The 17,539-nt window shown below is 37.1% G+C and overlaps 1 protein-coding gene across 1 annotated transcript; it reads right to left on the reverse strand.

Annotated features, from left to right (window-relative positions):
* Positions 1-16,098: 16,098 nt before the first annotated feature.
* On the reverse strand, positions 16,099-17,539 carry LOC131301644 (uncharacterized). Its single transcript, XM_058328019.1, has 2 exons — positions 16,729-17,539; positions 16,099-16,429 (listed from the first exon to the last, which is right to left on the reverse strand). Exons 1-2 carry the CDS (start codon positions 17,347-17,349, stop codon positions 16,352-16,354), a joined length of 699 nt encoding a protein of 232 aa, XP_058184002.1. The 5' UTR covers positions 17,350-17,539; the 3' UTR covers positions 16,099-16,351.

A 17,539-nucleotide genomic window follows, 5' to 3' on the forward strand; every position in this document is an offset into this window, starting at 1 on the left:
TTTCACTCTCTATCTAGGGCGAAGGGAAACACTTGACTATGCCCCCTGGTTGTTCCTAGACCCACCGTATAGAGAGAGGGGGAGGAGGAGAGAGAATATAAAAGTAATGGTCCTGCTAATGGGTGTTAGCATATAACACCCTTGATGTTCGGATAAATAACTTATTTTTTATTTTTATTTAAATTTTTTTCGTATTACTGAGCATATTGTTAATTTTTTGGAGATTATTGAATCCTCATGACAAGAAGAATCAAAAAAGTAAAAAATTTTGACCAAAATCTATTTTTTTTTGAATAAAGACGAAAATAAGTCAATATGTCAATTTTTTCGTCTTTATATAAAAAAAATTAGATTTCGGTCAAAATTTTATACTTTTTAGATTCCTCTTATCGTGAGGATGCAATAATCTCCAGAAAATTGACAATAAGCCAAGTAATACGAAAAAAAAATGAATAAGGACAAAAAATAAGCCTCTTTGACTTATTTGTCCAAACACCATATAAAATCTCGTAAGATGAGTAAATCAAACAGTTGACAGGATATTCATGTCCCACATGATGTACTCTCAGCCTTTTCCTGTTGCCCAGACTGGCTTTGAAAAGAATTTTTAAAAGAGAATGTAATTTTAAATTTAAAAATTAGGACTTTGTTTGTTAAAGTATGATATTTAACTTTGTTTTTTAATTATTATTTTATTTTTTTAATTACTATTTTAATTTTTCTCTCTATATCTTTTTATTCATTACTTCTCTTCTTTTCAATCATTACTCTATTTCTCTTTTCAACCACTATCAAAACCAAGGATGTGATTGAGGGGTTTAGTGGCGGCGACCGCCACGACAAGAATTTTAGAAAATGCAATTATTATATATAAAAAAAATTATGCCCAACTTATATAATCTCGCAACCACTAGATTTTTTTAGTATATATTTCGCCACTGCTAAGGTAAAATTCTGGTTCCGTCCTTGATCAAAACTAAAATACTCAAAACTCCCAAACGAACAAGGCTTATGTGTTTACGCAAATAATTTTTCTACCAATATGGATCTTATTTGATAGATCTCATTGTCATCTTTTAAACAGTGCAAAAAAAATCAAAAAAATATTTTTTATTTTCATTATATTTAAATTTGAAATTACAGGTTTAGAAAGAAAGCAAAACTGGGCCTTACTTCATAACTTAAAAAGAAGGTTTAGAAAGAAAGCGGAACTGGGCCTTAGGCCATCCACAGTGGTATAATTAAAAGTCAATTGTTATTAAAGTTAACAATGTTGGTGCAAAAGAGTGTTCACAATGGTATAATCAAACTTAGCAACATCCTTAGAAATAATCAGATTTTGGGTTTTGAATAACCAAAACTAGCAACCTTTTTCAATAATCAAAACTCTTCTTAACCTTCCACTTTTCCCTCTTGATCAATGCAACATCTTTAAGTGTTCATTGCTTTTCAAGTACAATATTGACTCATCATTCTTCCCTTCATTCTCTTTTTGTTTTTTTTGCTTTGGTTTTTTGTCTTCCTTCTGGTCGAATTTGGTTGTGTGCATCATCCTGAAAAACAATCTCGCCAAGGGGAGTTGAACTTGGTGCATGGTGATAGAGTGGATAATGGTGGACTGCCCATGTTATCCAAACCAATGGCTTGACTATGTGGGTTTGATGATTTTTTGGATGTCTTGGTTGTGTTTCAAATAAGAACTTGATTGTTCTACTTCGAACTGTGCTTTAAAATCAGCCAACAATGCTCATACTTGAACTTTTGAAACGTAATGGAGAGAAATTAATAGCGGAAAATAGGGGGAGGAAGGAAAATTGTAGTGAATCCCTTATTTTGATTATGAACTAAAAGTCATCATTATGAACCTTAACATTGTTAAGCTTAACAATCTCTTAAATGAATAATCAAAAGCTGATGTGTCAACTTTTGGTTATTCATTTTTGATTATACCACTGTGGATGGCCTTACTCCACAACTTTTTACTATGTTTTTTTTTTTTTTTTGGAATTTCTTTTCAACATTGTAGGAATTTAGGAGTTAAGGTGAGTTTTCCAAGAGTGATAATTTTTTTTGGCTTTCTTGGGTTGACATATTTTGGGTAACAAATTGGCTTTTCACCCAAAATAACTCAGCCTTAGTGAGGGAAGGGGGGGGAGGGTAGGACTTGAACCCATACCTCATGAATGGGGCATAGGTGCTCTAACCAACTGATACATCGCCCATTGGTTTGTTTTGATAAAAAAAAAAAATTTTAAAAAGTAAAAAATCTATGATCAAAATGAAAAAAAAAATTGAATAAAGACAAAAATAAATAATTTTTTTTTTCTTTTTGGCTTATTTTTCTTTATTAAAAAAAATACATTTTGATCATAGTTTTTTTACTTTACAGGTTTCTTTCATCAAGAAAAATCAATAGTATATTTTTATGGGATCTGTAAAAAATCAAGTTCAACAGATATCAGTAAGTAATTTTTTATATATTCATATGGGCGATAAAAATCAGTTTCAACAGTTAGCTTTTGCCTAAAAGTAAATGCATCTACCTAAGCGGTGTTTTCAGTAATAAAAAAAATACTAAAAATTTAACACATTTTATGATTTCGTTATCACTAACAAAAAAGTTTCATCATTTTACTATTTCGTTTTTAACTAACAAAAAAGTTGTTAACAAAAACTCTGTTTGCTACAGTAACTCTACTCACAAACTCATCAACTTATTCATTACCGGAAATAATTTGACATTTCTCAACAACTTATTCACTACTGGAATGACACGGGGGTGTTGTAGTGCACTTCCGCCAATCCGTCCGTCTATCTCGGTAATGGACGACTCAAATTTTCATCCAAACAAAGGACGGCTAGGATTTGTAGGAACTCGAGTTAAATCCAAACTGTCCGCACCGAGATAGACTGTCGGATCGACCGCATTACACGGTGTAGTGCGGCGAGTGCACTACAATCCCTCTTATTTTTTACCGAAAACACTTAACAAGTTTTTAACCATAAATAAAATTTTATAAAATTTTCATTACCGAAAACACTCCCTTAAAAATTATATGAGAGGGATGTGGTTGGAGTGTGATAAATTGATACGATGTCTCTAGCATTATTGTTTGTTGTCTTTTTTAGCTCCCACAGCTGGATTCGTTCAAAAACTATGTACGGAAGAGTCCAATACTTGTTGCACCACATATTTGACGGTATTTGTCACCGATCACTTTCTTTCAGTGGTCATTATTTACGAGAAAATCTTTTTATCGGCCAAGCGGTGAATAGTTTTTACGACACCAATTTTGACCGTTCACAAATATTTTAGATGATCCAGATGTTAATGAAATTTTTTCGAGAAAGAGTTAAATTTTTTTCCAAAAAAGTTTCACTAAAATCTGAACCGTTCAGAACAATTTAGTTATGTGTTCAAGTCCTGAAATTTAGAAGTTTACTTCTTTCAAATATAAGTGTTGGGAATGTCTTGTATTCTTTAGTCCCACATTGATTAATTATGTTGTTCCCGTTTTTGTAGCCTATTATAAATAAGGCTTTTGGGGTACTTCTAGAAATTATCTTTTTGGACTTTCATATTGTGGCCTTTCTAGAGTTACGGATTATAGCCGGCTCTTTGTATCTCTTCTTCACGTTGGTTAGTGAATCCTCTCTCTCCTCGCCCGTGGACGTACCCAACTTGGGGAACCACGTACATCTTGTGTCTTTGTGATTTCTTGTTTAGTTTTCAATTTCTCGTTCTTAGCTTGCATTCATAGCGTTCGTTACAACAAACTGGTATCAGAGCCTTAGGTTGCAAAAACTAGGGTTTCGTTTCCGATTGTGGCTATGGCGGCTAAATTCGAGATTGCGAAGTTTGATGGGCAGAGCAGCAGTTTCAGTCTTTGGAGAGTAAAGATGAAGGCTTTGTTAACCCAACAAGGATTGCACAAGGCTTTGTCAGGCAAGACTAGTTCTGGAATCAAAGAGGAAGATTGGGATGATACGGATGCCAAAGCTCTGAGTTCTATTCAGTTGAGTCTGGCAGATGACGTTCTTCGCGAGGTGGAAGAAGAAACTTCAGCAGCAGGAATTTGGCTGAAGTTGGAAGGCATATATATGACGAAGTCGCTCACCAACAGGTTATATCTCAAACAACGTCTTTATACGTTTCGTATGCGAGAAGGTATACCTGTTAAAGATCATTTAGACGAGTTCAACCGTATTATTATGGATCTGAAAAATATTGATAGTAAAATTGAGGATGAGGACCAAGCCCTAATTTTGCTATGTTCTTTACCACTTTCGTATGAGCACTTTGTTACAACCCTATTGTATGGCAAAGACACGATATCCATGGAGGATGTTAAGGCCAGCCTATATTCGAAAGAATTGAGGAAAAAAGTGTCAGGTGAGGGTGATGCACATGCGGAGGGTTTGTTTGTTAGGGGAAGAACAACAGAAAGGGTGGAGTCGAGTAATAGGGGAAGATCCAGATCATCAGGTAAGAAGAAGGGAAAGTGCAATTATTGCAAGAAACCCGGGCACTGGAAAAGTGACTGTTTAAAACTCAAGGAGAAGGAAAAAGAAGACCAGAAAGGGGGTAAAGTAATTGCTGGAATTGCTGAAAGTTCAGATGAGTCAGATAATGTGTTATCAGTTACAGAGGGCGATTCTCGCTCTAATACCGAGTGGGTTCTAGATTCTGGATGTTCATACCATATGTGTCCGCATAGAGAGTGGTTTTCTACTTATGAGGCGGTCAATGGTGGTACAGTTTTGATGGGCAACAACATGGCCTGTAAGACTGTTGGTTCAGGAACGATTCAGCTTAGGATGCATGACGGTATTGTTAGGACTTTATCTGAGGTTCGACATGTTCCGGATTTGAAGAAAAATCTTATATCCCTGGGTGCTCTTGATTCTCATGGTTGCAAATTCCTCGGTGAAGGTGGAGTTTTTAAAGTCTCAAGGGGTGCATTAGTACTGATGAAGGGTCAGAAGCGTGGTAACCTCTATACACTCCAGGGCAGTACAGTTATAGGTGCTGCAGCAACGGTTGCTTCATCCAAGGTTTCAGATTCAGACTTAACTCGTTTGTGGCATATGCGCCTTGGGCATATGAGCGAGAGGGGGATGACAGTTTTGAGCAAACAGGGTTTGCTATGTGGCCAGAAAATTGAGAAACTGGATTTCTGTGAGCATTGTGTCTACGGCAAGCAGTGCAGGGTAAAATTCAGTACAGCTGTTCATCGCACCAAAGGCACGGTGGATTATTTTCACTCGGATCTTTGGGGTCCCGCAGAGGTAACTTCTAAAGGTGGTTTTCGATATTTTATGAGTATTATAGATGATTTCTCTCGTAAGGTTTGGGTGTATATATTGAAACATAAGAGTGACGCCTTTAATACATTCAAACAGTTTAAAACTTTGATTGAGAATCAGACTGGTAAGAAAATAAAACGTTTGCGAACTGATAATGGTATGGAGTTTTGTCTTGGCGAGTTTGATAGATTTTGTAGTGATGAGGGCATTGTGAGGCATCACACAGTGAGAAAAATCCCTCAGCAAAATGGTGTGGCTGAACGAATGAACAGGACTCTTTTGGAGAAGGCACGTTGTATGTTGTCCAATTCCGGATTGGGCAAAGAATTTTGGGCTGAAGCCGTTTCCACAACATGCTATTTGGTGAACAGGTCTCCGTCGACTGCTATTGAGTGTAAGACTCCGTTTGAGGTATGGTCAAGTCATCCAGCTGATTATTCTGTATTGCGTGTTTTTGGGTGTCCAGCTTACGCTCATGTGAATGAGGGTAAATTGGAGCCACGGGCCAAGAAGTGTATTTTCTTGGGTTATGCAGCAGGTGTCAAAGGGTACAGGTTATGGTGCTCTGATGATTTGAAGTTTTTGATCAGTAGGGATGTGACTTTTGATGAAAATTATCTGATTAAGGGGTCTAAGCAGTTTGATGATACAGTTCAAGAACATAGTGTTCCAAAGCAGGTGGAGTTTTTGGGTGAATCTTCCGACTCAGGGAAGAAGCACATTGAGAAGCCAATTGAAGAGGAGTTCAAGAGTTCAGACACAGAGGTTGATGCATTAGTTGAGTAACCACGCACTATTGCTAAAGATAGGCCAAGGAGGGAGATTCGGCCTCCTGAAAGGTATTCGGCTTATTCTGAGATGGTGGCCTATGCTTTATCAGTTGCTGAAACAGTTGAGTATGAGGAGCCTTCCAGCTATACGGAAGCTATTTCGAGCACTGAGTCTGCACAGTGGTTTGTTGCTATGAATGAGGAGATTGAGTCTCTTCAGAAGAATCAGACATGGGAGTTAGTAGAACCGCTGAAAGGGAAGAGGATTGTTGGATGCAAGTGGATCTTCAAGCGCAAACCAGGTATTCCAGGGGTAGAAGACGCTCGGTTTAAAGCTCGGCTAGTGGCGAAAGGATACAGCCAGAAGGAGAGTGTTGACTACAATGAGGTATTTTCACCAGTTGTAAAACATAGTTCCATTCGCACTTTACTTGCTATTGTTGCATGTTATGATCTTGAGTTAGAGCAACTTGATGTCAAAACTGCGTTTTTGCACGGCGAGCTTGAGGAACAGATTTATATGCGTCAGCCTGAGGGATTTGTTGTTTCTGGTAAGGAGGATCACGTTTGTTTACTTCGTAAGTCTTTGTATGGCCTCAAACAATCCCCTAGGCAGTGGTATAAGCGGTTTGATACTTTTATGATAAGCCAGTCATATTCTAGGAATGAGTATGACAGTTGTGTGTATTTTCGAAAACTTCCAGATGGTTCATTTGTTTATCTACTGTTGTATGTTGATGATATGCTTATTGCTGCCAAGAGTGTATCAGAAATCAACAGGTTGAAACAACAGTTAGGTGGTGAATTTGAGATGAAAGATTTGGGTGCAGCAAAACGTATTTTGGGTATGGAGATTTGCAGAGATCGAGTAGCTGGCAAACTATTTTTGAATCAGAAGTCTTATGTTCTTAAAATGCTTGAGCACTTTGCCATGCAGAACTCGAAGCCAGTCAGTACCCCTTTGGCAGCACACTTTCGACTTTCAGCTGAGTTGTCACCACAGTCGGAGGATGAGGAGAAGTATATGTCTCAGGTTCCATATTCGTGCGCAGTTGGGAGCCTTATGTACGCCATGGTATGTACTCGTCCTGATATTTCACATGCAGTTAGTGTCGTTAGTCGTTATATGGGGCGTCCAGGAAAGGCACATTGGGAGGCTGTGAAATGGATACTACGGTATTTGTGCGGAACTGCAGGTGTTGGTCTATTGTTTGGGATTGCCAATTCTGGTGATCATGCTGTTGGTTATGTTGACTCGGATTTTGCTGGTGACCACGATAAGAGGAGGTCTCTGACAGGTTATGTTTTTACTCTGTCCGGAAGTGCCATTAGTTGGAAAGCTACTTTACAGGCTACAGTTGCGCTGTCTACAACAGAAGCGGAGTATATGGCCATTGCTGAAGCTGTGAAGGAGGCATTGTGGATGAGAGGTTTGCTTTGTGAGCTTGGTCTTACACAGGGTGTGAGTTCAGTATTTTGTGATTCGCAGAGTGCTATACATTTGACTAAAAATCTGATGTATCATGAGAGGACCAAGCATATCGATGTCAGGTATCACTTCGTTCGGGATATCATCTCACAGAAGCAAGTTGAGGTGAAGAAAGTGGGTACGGCAGATAACCCAGCAGATATGTTGACTAAACCGGTTCAGGTTGCCAAGTTCAAGCATTGCTTGGGCTTGCTTGGTATTTGCAGTTGATCGCCCCTCGGGGGCATTTGGCGAGTGAGAGGTTAGAAGGGGATAGCTATATTTGGTGATTTAGTTCGGTGGAATTCAAGTCAATGTGGAGAATTGTTGGGAATGTCTTGTATTCTTTAGTCCCACATTGGTTAATTATGTTGTTCCCGTTTTTGTAGCCTATTATAAATAAGGCTTTTGGGGTACTTCTAGAAATTATCTTTTTGGGCTTTCATATTGTGGCCTTTCTAGAGTTACGGATTATAACCGGCTCTTTGTATCTCTTCTTCACGTTGGTTAGTGAATCCTCTCTCTCCTCGCCCGTGGACGTACCCAACTTGGGGAACCACGTACATCTTGTGTCTTTGTGATTTCTTGTTTAGTTTTCAATTTCTCGTTCTTAGCTTGCATTCATAGCGTTCGTTACAACAATAAGTTTATGAATAGGAGTGCTATTGAGCCGAGTCGAGATTTCACTTGTTCGAGTTCAGCTTGTTTATTAAACAAGCCTAAAACTCGAGCTCAAATTATTTGTTAAAAAGTTGAGCCCAATTAATTTGCAAAATGAGACTCTATAAATAAGTTGAGTTTTACACACGACCCAAGATGAGTTTTATTTTATTTTTTTAACAAACAAGACCATCGCATTTATGCTGGAACAATATATAATCTTAATGCTACTGGTAAAAGTCTAATTAAACGGAGAATAATATATTTTCTAAAATAAAATCCTAATTTATCACAATCCTTACAAAATGAGACTCTGCAAACGAGCGAAGCTTTACACATAATCCAAGACGAGTTTTATATTTTTTTGACATACAAGGTCATCTCATTTATAATGGAACAATATAAACCCTTAAGGCTTGTTTGGATGGGGATTAGGTTTGGGAGTATTATGTAAGAAGGGAGATTGAATATTAAGGGGTATTAGTTAATAAAGGACGACTCATATTTATGGAGGGTGTATTAAATAGTACTTGGTTTGGGTGATGTATTAGAAATGAGGGATAAAATAGTACTCCTATTTGGTTTGGATGGATGATTAATAGGGGTTATAAGGAAGGGGGATTGATGTAAAAAAAAACTATTAAATGACTTTTTTGCCCTTATGCTGTGTTTTATGACAAAATTTGTTAGTTTCATTATAATTAGAATAAATACGTGTTGAGCAAAAAAAAATTAAGTGTTCCAAATTTTAATCCGTTTGAATGGGTGGGAAGATTTTATTTTTCTGATCATTTAATTCTAAATGGACATAATTAAATTTTGACTATAAGGCTCTCGTTGATTAGCCCTAAGAAAGTTGTGGAACTAAATATCTTTTACGGCTAACTAATGAGAGCCCTGGAACCAAAAATTAATTATGACATTTTAGGATAAAATAATCAAAGAAATAAGATCTTCGTACTGGTTCAAACGAATTGAAAATTAGATCACTTAATTTTTTAACCATATTTTTTAATATATAAACTGTAGGTTGAAAAATTAAGAGTTCCAATTTTCAATCGGTTTGAATCAGTGCAAAGATACTATTTCTCTGATCATTTTATCCTAAATGATTATAATTAATTTTTGGCTTTAGGGTTCTCGTTGGTTAGCCCTAAGAGATATTTGGTTATATGACTTTCTTGGGGCTAATCAACGAGAGTTTTAGAGTCAAAATTTAATTATGACAATTTAGGATAAAATGATCAGAAAACTAAAGTCTTTCCATCGGTTCAAACGGATTGAAATTTGAAATAATTTTTTTTTTTTTTTTGCTTTTGCTCAATGGGTACGGGAAGGAGGATTACAAGGAGTACGATCGTCCGAAAAATAGGAAGATTAGGGGGCATTCTATAATGACTGCTCAAACCTAGTTATTTGTAAGCTCCCCTCAGGGGTATTTGTAACGACCCAAAATTCAGGCCAATTTTTTTCAAATAAAATAAAATACTTTATTGGATTATTTTTATTGATTCAATTGTTTTGTTAAACACTAAACTAAACCGAGACTAGATTTCACATACACATTAGATACATGCATGCATACACCCACCATATCATATTTTCCTTCTGTGTTTGTCTCCTTCCTGACAATAAGCCTAGTCTAGTACCTAAACCCTTAATTTAAGGAAATAGCTATGATGGCAAATATTTCTATAAAATTCATCTCCACATTTCTTTAAATTTTCGGCAAAGAGAGAGAATGAGGGAGAGTAGAGTTTATCTCTTGCATGTGTTGTCTTGTCAACCATTTTGGGTAATGTACAGGGAAGAGATTGGGTTTGATTTTATCTCTTACAACCCTACACTATCCTATATTTGAGTAGCCTAATTAATAAGCGTAAATTGCTAATCCCCTGACACACCCCGGCCCCACCTCTCTTTTACCCTTCTATCCCTCTTCTCTCTCTCTTTCTCTTTTCTTTCTTTCCTTACAGTTTCCTTTTTTTTTTTTTCCTTTTCTTTTAAGTTTGGTTTTTTTTCATTTTATTTTATTTTCTTTCTTTCCGGTTTGATTTTTTTTTCTTTAATAATAGGTTCAAGTTTAATTTTAGGGATGATAAAAAAAAAGTCTAATTCTAGGCTTTGTAAAGTAATTAAGAGAAAAAAAGTGTTTCAATTGATCATGTTTATATGACTGTTTTATTTTTTTTTTGTCCTTTATAGATTAAAAAATATAGTTAAGAAAATAAGTGTTTCAATTTTCAATTCGTTTAAACTAATGCAAAGATGTTATTTTTCTGATCATTTCATCCTAAATGGTTGTAATAAATTTTTGGCTTCAAGACTTTTCAATGGACACCCTAAGAGAGTCTTGAAACTAAATAATGAGTCTCAGGGTATTTGTTGAAAGACCTTAAACCAAAAAATTCATTATAACCATTTAAAATAAAATAATAAAAAAAACGATATTTGCTCTGATTTAACTGAATTGAAAATTAAAGCATTTAATTCTTGAATTATATTTTTAAATATACAAAGGGTGTATTTATAGAAATTAAATAAATAAGATATAAGTAATTAAATAAAATAAATAAATTAAAAAGTAGGGGGGACCCGAGGGCTCTGCTGTCCCCATTGGCACAGTAGCCCTTACGAAGCCCTTAAAACGTTTCCGTTTTAGTTTTAAAAAAAATAGAAACCAGCCATTTGCAAAATACATTTCGTAATTAGTTCCCAAACACTAATTGTAATCTTAATGAATTTTTTGCTTCACGGCCTTTCAACGAGCACCCTAAGACTCATTATTTAGTTTCAGGACTCTCTTAGGGTTAGGGTGTTCATTGAAAAGCCTTGAAACAAAAAATTTATTACAACCATTTAGGATGAAATGATCAGAAAAATAACATCTTTGCACTGGTTCAAACGGATTGAAAATTGAAACACTTATTTTCGTAACTATATTTTTTAGTCTATAAATGACAAAAAAAGAAAAATAAAACAGTCGTATAAACATGATCAATTGAAACACTTTTTTTTCTCAATTACTTTATAAAGCCTATAATTAGACTTGAACTTATTATTAAAGAGAAAACAAAATTCAAACTAGAAAAAAAGAAAAAGAAATAAAATGAAAAAAAAATCAAATCAGAAAGAAAAGGAAAAAAAAAAAAAAGAATGAATGAAACTGTAAAGAAAGAAAGAAAGAAAGAAAAGGGAGAGAGAGAGAAAGCGGGGGGGGGGGGGGGGGGGGGGGGGGGCGGGGGGGAGTGGACGGGGGTAATTTCGGAAAAAGAAGGTGGGGCCGGGGGTGTGTGTCAGGAGGGAGTAGCAGCTCTCTTAATAAGCCTATACTCTCGTCATCTCGTCATTTCCCATGTGCTGGCACATGCCAAGCCATTTCTTTCGGCCCAAGCACAAGAGGATATGAGAGAGAGAGAGAATCGGTCAGAGAGGGAGAGAGTAGGGTGTGCCTATATATACTTCTCTTCCTTTCCCATTATGGACACCATTCACCACACCTTCATTCCATACTTCTTGTCCCATTGTTCCTCTTGAGGAAAAGAGAGAGAGAGAGAGAGAGAGAGGGAGGGAGGGAGGGAGGGAGAGAGTAAGTTCGGCTGTGATAAAAAAAATGAAAAAAGAATTAAAGTTCAAGCCCACCCCATATTGTCACCTTTCCGCCACTCAAAACCACCGTTCGATCTTTCAATTCCAAAATTATAAAAGTTGTTCGGGTTTGTAGTAAAAAGAAAACTATTTTTCTTTTTATCAAATTCCAACCGAGGTGACGTCAATTTCTTCATTTTTCGACCCGACGAATCCGTAATCCGCTACCGCCAAGAAGAACGGTAGAAACCTCCTATCTACTCACCTAAATATAGTAGTGCTACGTGTTCGTAAATTTTAAAAAAGTATTTGATGCTTAGATGATAAATGCATGAAAAAAAGAAAAGAAAAGAAAAGAATATATGTACATGTTAACAGTGGAGGCGTAACCTCCTGGAAAAGTTAATTAGGGGAAATAATCTTAATAGACTAATTAAGCTACTGATATTTACTGCTATGTGTTATCTATGATTTCGAAAAGCATGATTTTGAGATAGTTACTGGAAATTGGATTTGGTTGTTATCAGATGATAATTGGTTAGTTGTAAAGCATGGGCATGATTATCGATTGCATGATAGAAATATTGCTCTTAGATTACGTGCCATTATGATTTTCGATTGGTCATGTAGAGAAGCATGAAAAAAGTAAGATTTATTTAATATCGCATGATCTTAGCAAGCTTTGGAAGAATAATGTGCACACGAGAAAATAATGCATGATTACGAGACACAAGAAACGAGACGGAAAGAGACGAGAAACTGAAATGTGAAAAGATTGATAATTGTATGAGCAAGAGAGCCCGATGGGATCAGTAAAGCTAGTCAACGGAATCATGGCTCAGGTGTTAATGTGTGAGCATGAGAGCCCAATGGAATCTGAAATGGTTAGCGGAATCATGGCTCGGGTGTGTATGTGTGTATATGAGCATGAGAGCCCGATGAAATCTGAATTGGTTAGCGGAATCATGGCTCGGGTGTGTGTGACCTAGGAGCCCGATGGAATCTGAAAGGATGGTTAGCGGAACTAGTGTCGTGTGAAAATGGTGAAAGAGCCAATGAAATGAATAAGACTGAGAACCCGATGGAATCTAAAAAGACGGTTAGCGGAATCAGTGCTTTTGGGTGGAACAAATTAGCCTGGAAGCTCGATGGAATCTGAAAGACGGTTAGCGGAACCAGTGCTCGAGAAAATAAAATGAAAAGTGAAATCGATACTGATAAAATGGTGACACGAATTACGATACACTGCGTTGACTCTGAAAAGACATTGACACTCTTGTTGAATTGTTATTTATATGTTGAACTGTTAAATTTCTGAGTTTTACTTTGCAAAGTTATTTATATTATTTTTGCTAAAGTATGGGACATAGAGGTAGGAGTTAGCTATTGAGCTTAATTGCTCATGGTACTACTTTTTGTGGCTCTGGCATCTTATGCCAGAGTTGAGAGATGTACAGGTTTAGTACTATCCGTCAAAAGAGTACGGTGCTGATCGGAGACTTGTTGAGAAGGAAGAAGGATACGAAAAGTAGATTACCTTAGTGCCCACCTCTATCTATTAAATAGATGTAATTTGAATTTATGGAGTTTGTAATGACCTTATATTCATTTCTATTTAATAAATGTTAGAAATTTTTTTAAACTAACGTTTTCAAAAATCGGGGCGTTACAGTATTAGCAGGGGTTATGGAGGAGGGGGCTTCAGAAATTCCCCCTGTTATTGAGCATCTAAACCACGCCATACAGCTGGGCCCACGGATTGGAAGGCCTTTACAGTGAAGCATCCAAACGAGCCCCTAATGCTAGTAAAAGTCTAATTAAACGGACAAAAAGATATTTTCTAAAATAAAATCCTAATTTATCATAATCCTGAGGAAATAGCAAAACAATAAAAGAAAAACATAAAAGAAAATTTCCAATGTTGTCCTACATCTAAAAAAAAAGTGTCTGCTTTTCCTTTTTCTACTTTTCTTTTGGTGGAGGTTTAATGAATGATACTCCGCTAACGACAGGAAATCCTACATGGAGGACGTACATATTAGATTGTGGGTTCCCCTAGATACGAGGTTGTGACGTATGTTCCGTTAATTAAAATAAGTAAATAATTTTTTAAATAAGTATTTATTTTTTAAATTAAAGTGATATATTGTGAGAAAATAATTTATTTCGTAGAATGAAAAATAAGTAATTAAAAATAAGACTCTTAACGAAACGAGACCTTAGCACACCACTGAATCGTATGTCCAAAAAAAACATCAAATAGTTTTTCCCAAGATGGATGGGGTATGTGTTTTACTGGGACCGTTAATCTTCATTTTAACTTTGGAAGGACTCAATACCAGTCCAAGAGCAGTTGTAGTGTTTTTCTAATGCCAAAAAATACGTTCTCGAATTATGAGTTAATTCTGTGCCGGTTCTAATATTGAATTTTATAGCCCACCAAATTTTATGGGGTAAAAGTACAATGCTCACTAAGTCCTGTGAGTGTAATTTTACTTTTTTACCCTACTTTAAATAGTAACAAATGAACACAACTCATTATTTAGGGTTTCAAATGAATGCATCCCACCTCTCTCTCTCTCTCTCTCTCTCTCTCTCTCTCTCTCTCTCTCTCTCTCTCCCCTCCAGTCAGCTCCACCACCACCGGCTACTCCTCCGTCGGTCTCAACCCTGCCACCCGCCACTCCTCCATCGGTCTCATCCTCGCCACCGGTCACTCCTCCGCAGGTCTTAGCACTGTTAATCGTAAATTTAAACAGAAGTTAATACTGTTAATCGTAAATTTAAACAGAATTTAACACTGTTAATCGTAAATTTAAACAAAAGTTAACACTATTAATCGTAAATTTAGAGAGAATTTAACACTATTAATCGTGACGGTGGTGGTGGTGGTGGTGGCGGCATGATGGTGGTGATGGTGGAGGCGTGGTGGTGGTGGTAGTCATTGTGGTGGCGGCGGCGGTGGTGGAGAGGTGGCGGTGTTGGCAGTGGTGGTAGTGGCGGCGGTGGTGGTGACAAGATGGTGGTGGTGGTGGTGGTGGCATCGTGGTGGTAGTGGTGGTGGCAGTTGATTCGTCTTGTTGATGTCTCTCTCCAATTGCTTTTTTTTTGCAAGTGATATTTTTGTTAATAAAAAAATAAAAAGAAACTATTGGGCTATTGGTTCTTTGGACAGAATCTAATGGATTATTTTTCACCTAGACAGAATCGGCCAATCAAGTCAAATCAAATTGAAATAGATGAATCAAATTACCAAATTAACCCCAAGCACCTCTCTCTCGAGAGAGAGAAATTTTTCAGTGCCGGGTGGACACAGTATCACGTGGTACCGAGTACCATCTCGGCCGTCCAAACGTGTTTTAGACAGCCCAGGTATTTTTTAAGTGTAAAATTATCAAAACGTCCCCTCAAGCCCAAATAGATCTGAGTCGTCCAAAATACGTTGAGAGATCGAGATGTGCTCGACACCACGTGGCACCGTGCTCGCTCGGCACTGAAGAATTTCTCCTCTCTCTCTCTCTCCATTTACATCCGGTCTATGTAATTTGTCTGATTCGATTTCATTTTTTAACGCATGTATGCACATTAATATTTTATGATATGAAATTAGAATCATGCAAGTGACATTTTTATTACCTTTATCGTAAGAACAATGGTGAATATGTTTAATGAAGTATTAATATTTTATACTTTGAAATTTTAAAAGGAAAAGTGTTGAATATTTGAATAAAAAAGCTCTTACCAATATTCGATTGAGTTGATTTTTACATGAACTCTTAAAATTTAAAAAAAAAAAAAAATGAGCAAGAGCAAAGCCGTGTCTGAACTTGCTCCAAATGAAGCCGTTGCTTCTTCCAAGCCTAAGTCCAAAGAATTTCATGAAAGGGTTGAGGAATGGTTTGATATTATCTTCTGCCGCCAAGAAATATCATAAAACAACAGAAGAGGATTCGGAGGAGGGTTGATTACTGTGTCACGAAATTGGAGGATCAATTTGGTGCTTCTTATTTTTCGGAGGGAGAAGAAGAGGACCTTACTTATGTGCCCGATTCGGACGAAGAGGAAGAGTCCAATGAGGACGAGGAAGATGAGGACGATGAGAATGATGACTAGTACTGGTTTTAGGAGTTTCTTAGTTATAGTGGTAGTTTAGTATGCATGTTTTGGGTAGCTTAAAATTGTAGTAGTAACGGCCTATGGGTAATTGACTCAAAACAAGTATAGATGCATATGGCTGTTACTCATTTTGATTTCCAATCTGCTGTACCTGGGGTCATCTTTTGAACAGCTTCGGACCTGATATCATTACAAGCTAATGAGTAATGAAGTCCTTCAATGATCTTTTAGCATGCAGCACAAACACAAAACATACAAAGACTTGCAGCTTCTTCCTTCAAGACTACAAACCACATAAAGGTTGCAAAACATATTTTCCAAAATACCAGATGCCCTCACTCGCCCAAAAATAAAAAAAAAGAACTTAAAAAACAAAAACCAAGCAAAGTTCTAAACCACCTAGAGAACCTTCATTACAATATCGGGCATCGATCGTCAACCATTAGTCCCCCGTGTTTCCGAGGAACACACTTGTTAGAACTTTCTCTGTGTGCAAACTTGCCTTCAACAGCTTCAAACCCTTAAAAGAGAAAAGGATCAGTAAGATATAGGCTAGTCTTAAGGATGGTTTATATATACAAAAAATCACCATCTCTAACTTGTACGGTGTAGAATGAGTTGAATGATATATATAGTTAAGCAACAAGGAGAACTTTCTATGTTGATTTCATCTTGTATCTTTCGAGATGAATGAAATTAATTTTGCCTATAAAAAAAGAAGGAGAAGTGCAATTCCTGTGTTCCAGTAAAAAAAATAAGTTTGATTCTTCAGAATGATTAAATAAAATGGAGTAGGTAAGTTGCAAATACTATATATACCTCAGGCATCCCCATATCAACAACCCTCTCCTCGAGTGCCCCAACATCCTTAACATTAAATTTGTTCAACATGGTAATCCCAGAAATAGTAGACATGGGAGTCACCACCAGATCATCCATCACCATATAAGTCACCATCCCCTTCACAAAACCTCCCTCCCCTACAACTGCCACTTCATTCGCCGCCGCAACATACTTGGACTCCCTGGTTAGCCTATTGTTGCAACTGGGACAGATTGCGCGGGCATTATCCGCAACATATGGATGGGAGTAGCTGAACGAGCAAGTGTAATACGTTTTGTCAGCGGATGTGCCGCCGTCGAGTGTTAAGAGGGGAACTTGGGTAGCAGAGAGTGGGGCTTTCGGTTTCAGGACAGAGTCTTTGGTTTGGTTTGGTTGGAAGTAGGTTTCGCTGAGGTTTTGGATGCTTTCGTAGAGTTTTCCCAAAGTGCCCACCATGGTTTGTTCAGTGAGCAGCCTGATCACGGTTCCAACGGGCAAATGGAGAAGGTTGAAGAGGAAATCGACAAAGTCTTTCCCTGCTTCTGCGAAAAGGACTTTTTTCCTCTTGGTGTCGATAAGCAGTTTTAGGGTCACTTTGGCTTCGGAGTTGGTTGCCATTCTCACTTAATTTGTTTCTTAATTTCACCCCTTGGGTTTTTCTTTGTGATCTAGGAAGCTATCAACATACTCTCTCTATCTAGTCTAGAGAGAAGGGAATCACTTAACTATGTCCTCTGCTTGTTTATAACCCACTATATAGAGAGAGGGGGAGGAGGAGGAGAGAGAACATAAAAGTAAATGCATCATC

This window comes from Rhododendron vialii, chromosome 9a, assembly GCF_030253575.1.
Source record: "Rhododendron vialii isolate Sample 1 chromosome 9a, ASM3025357v1".
Taxonomy (NCBI): domain Eukaryota; kingdom Viridiplantae; phylum Streptophyta; class Magnoliopsida; order Ericales; family Ericaceae; genus Rhododendron; species Rhododendron vialii.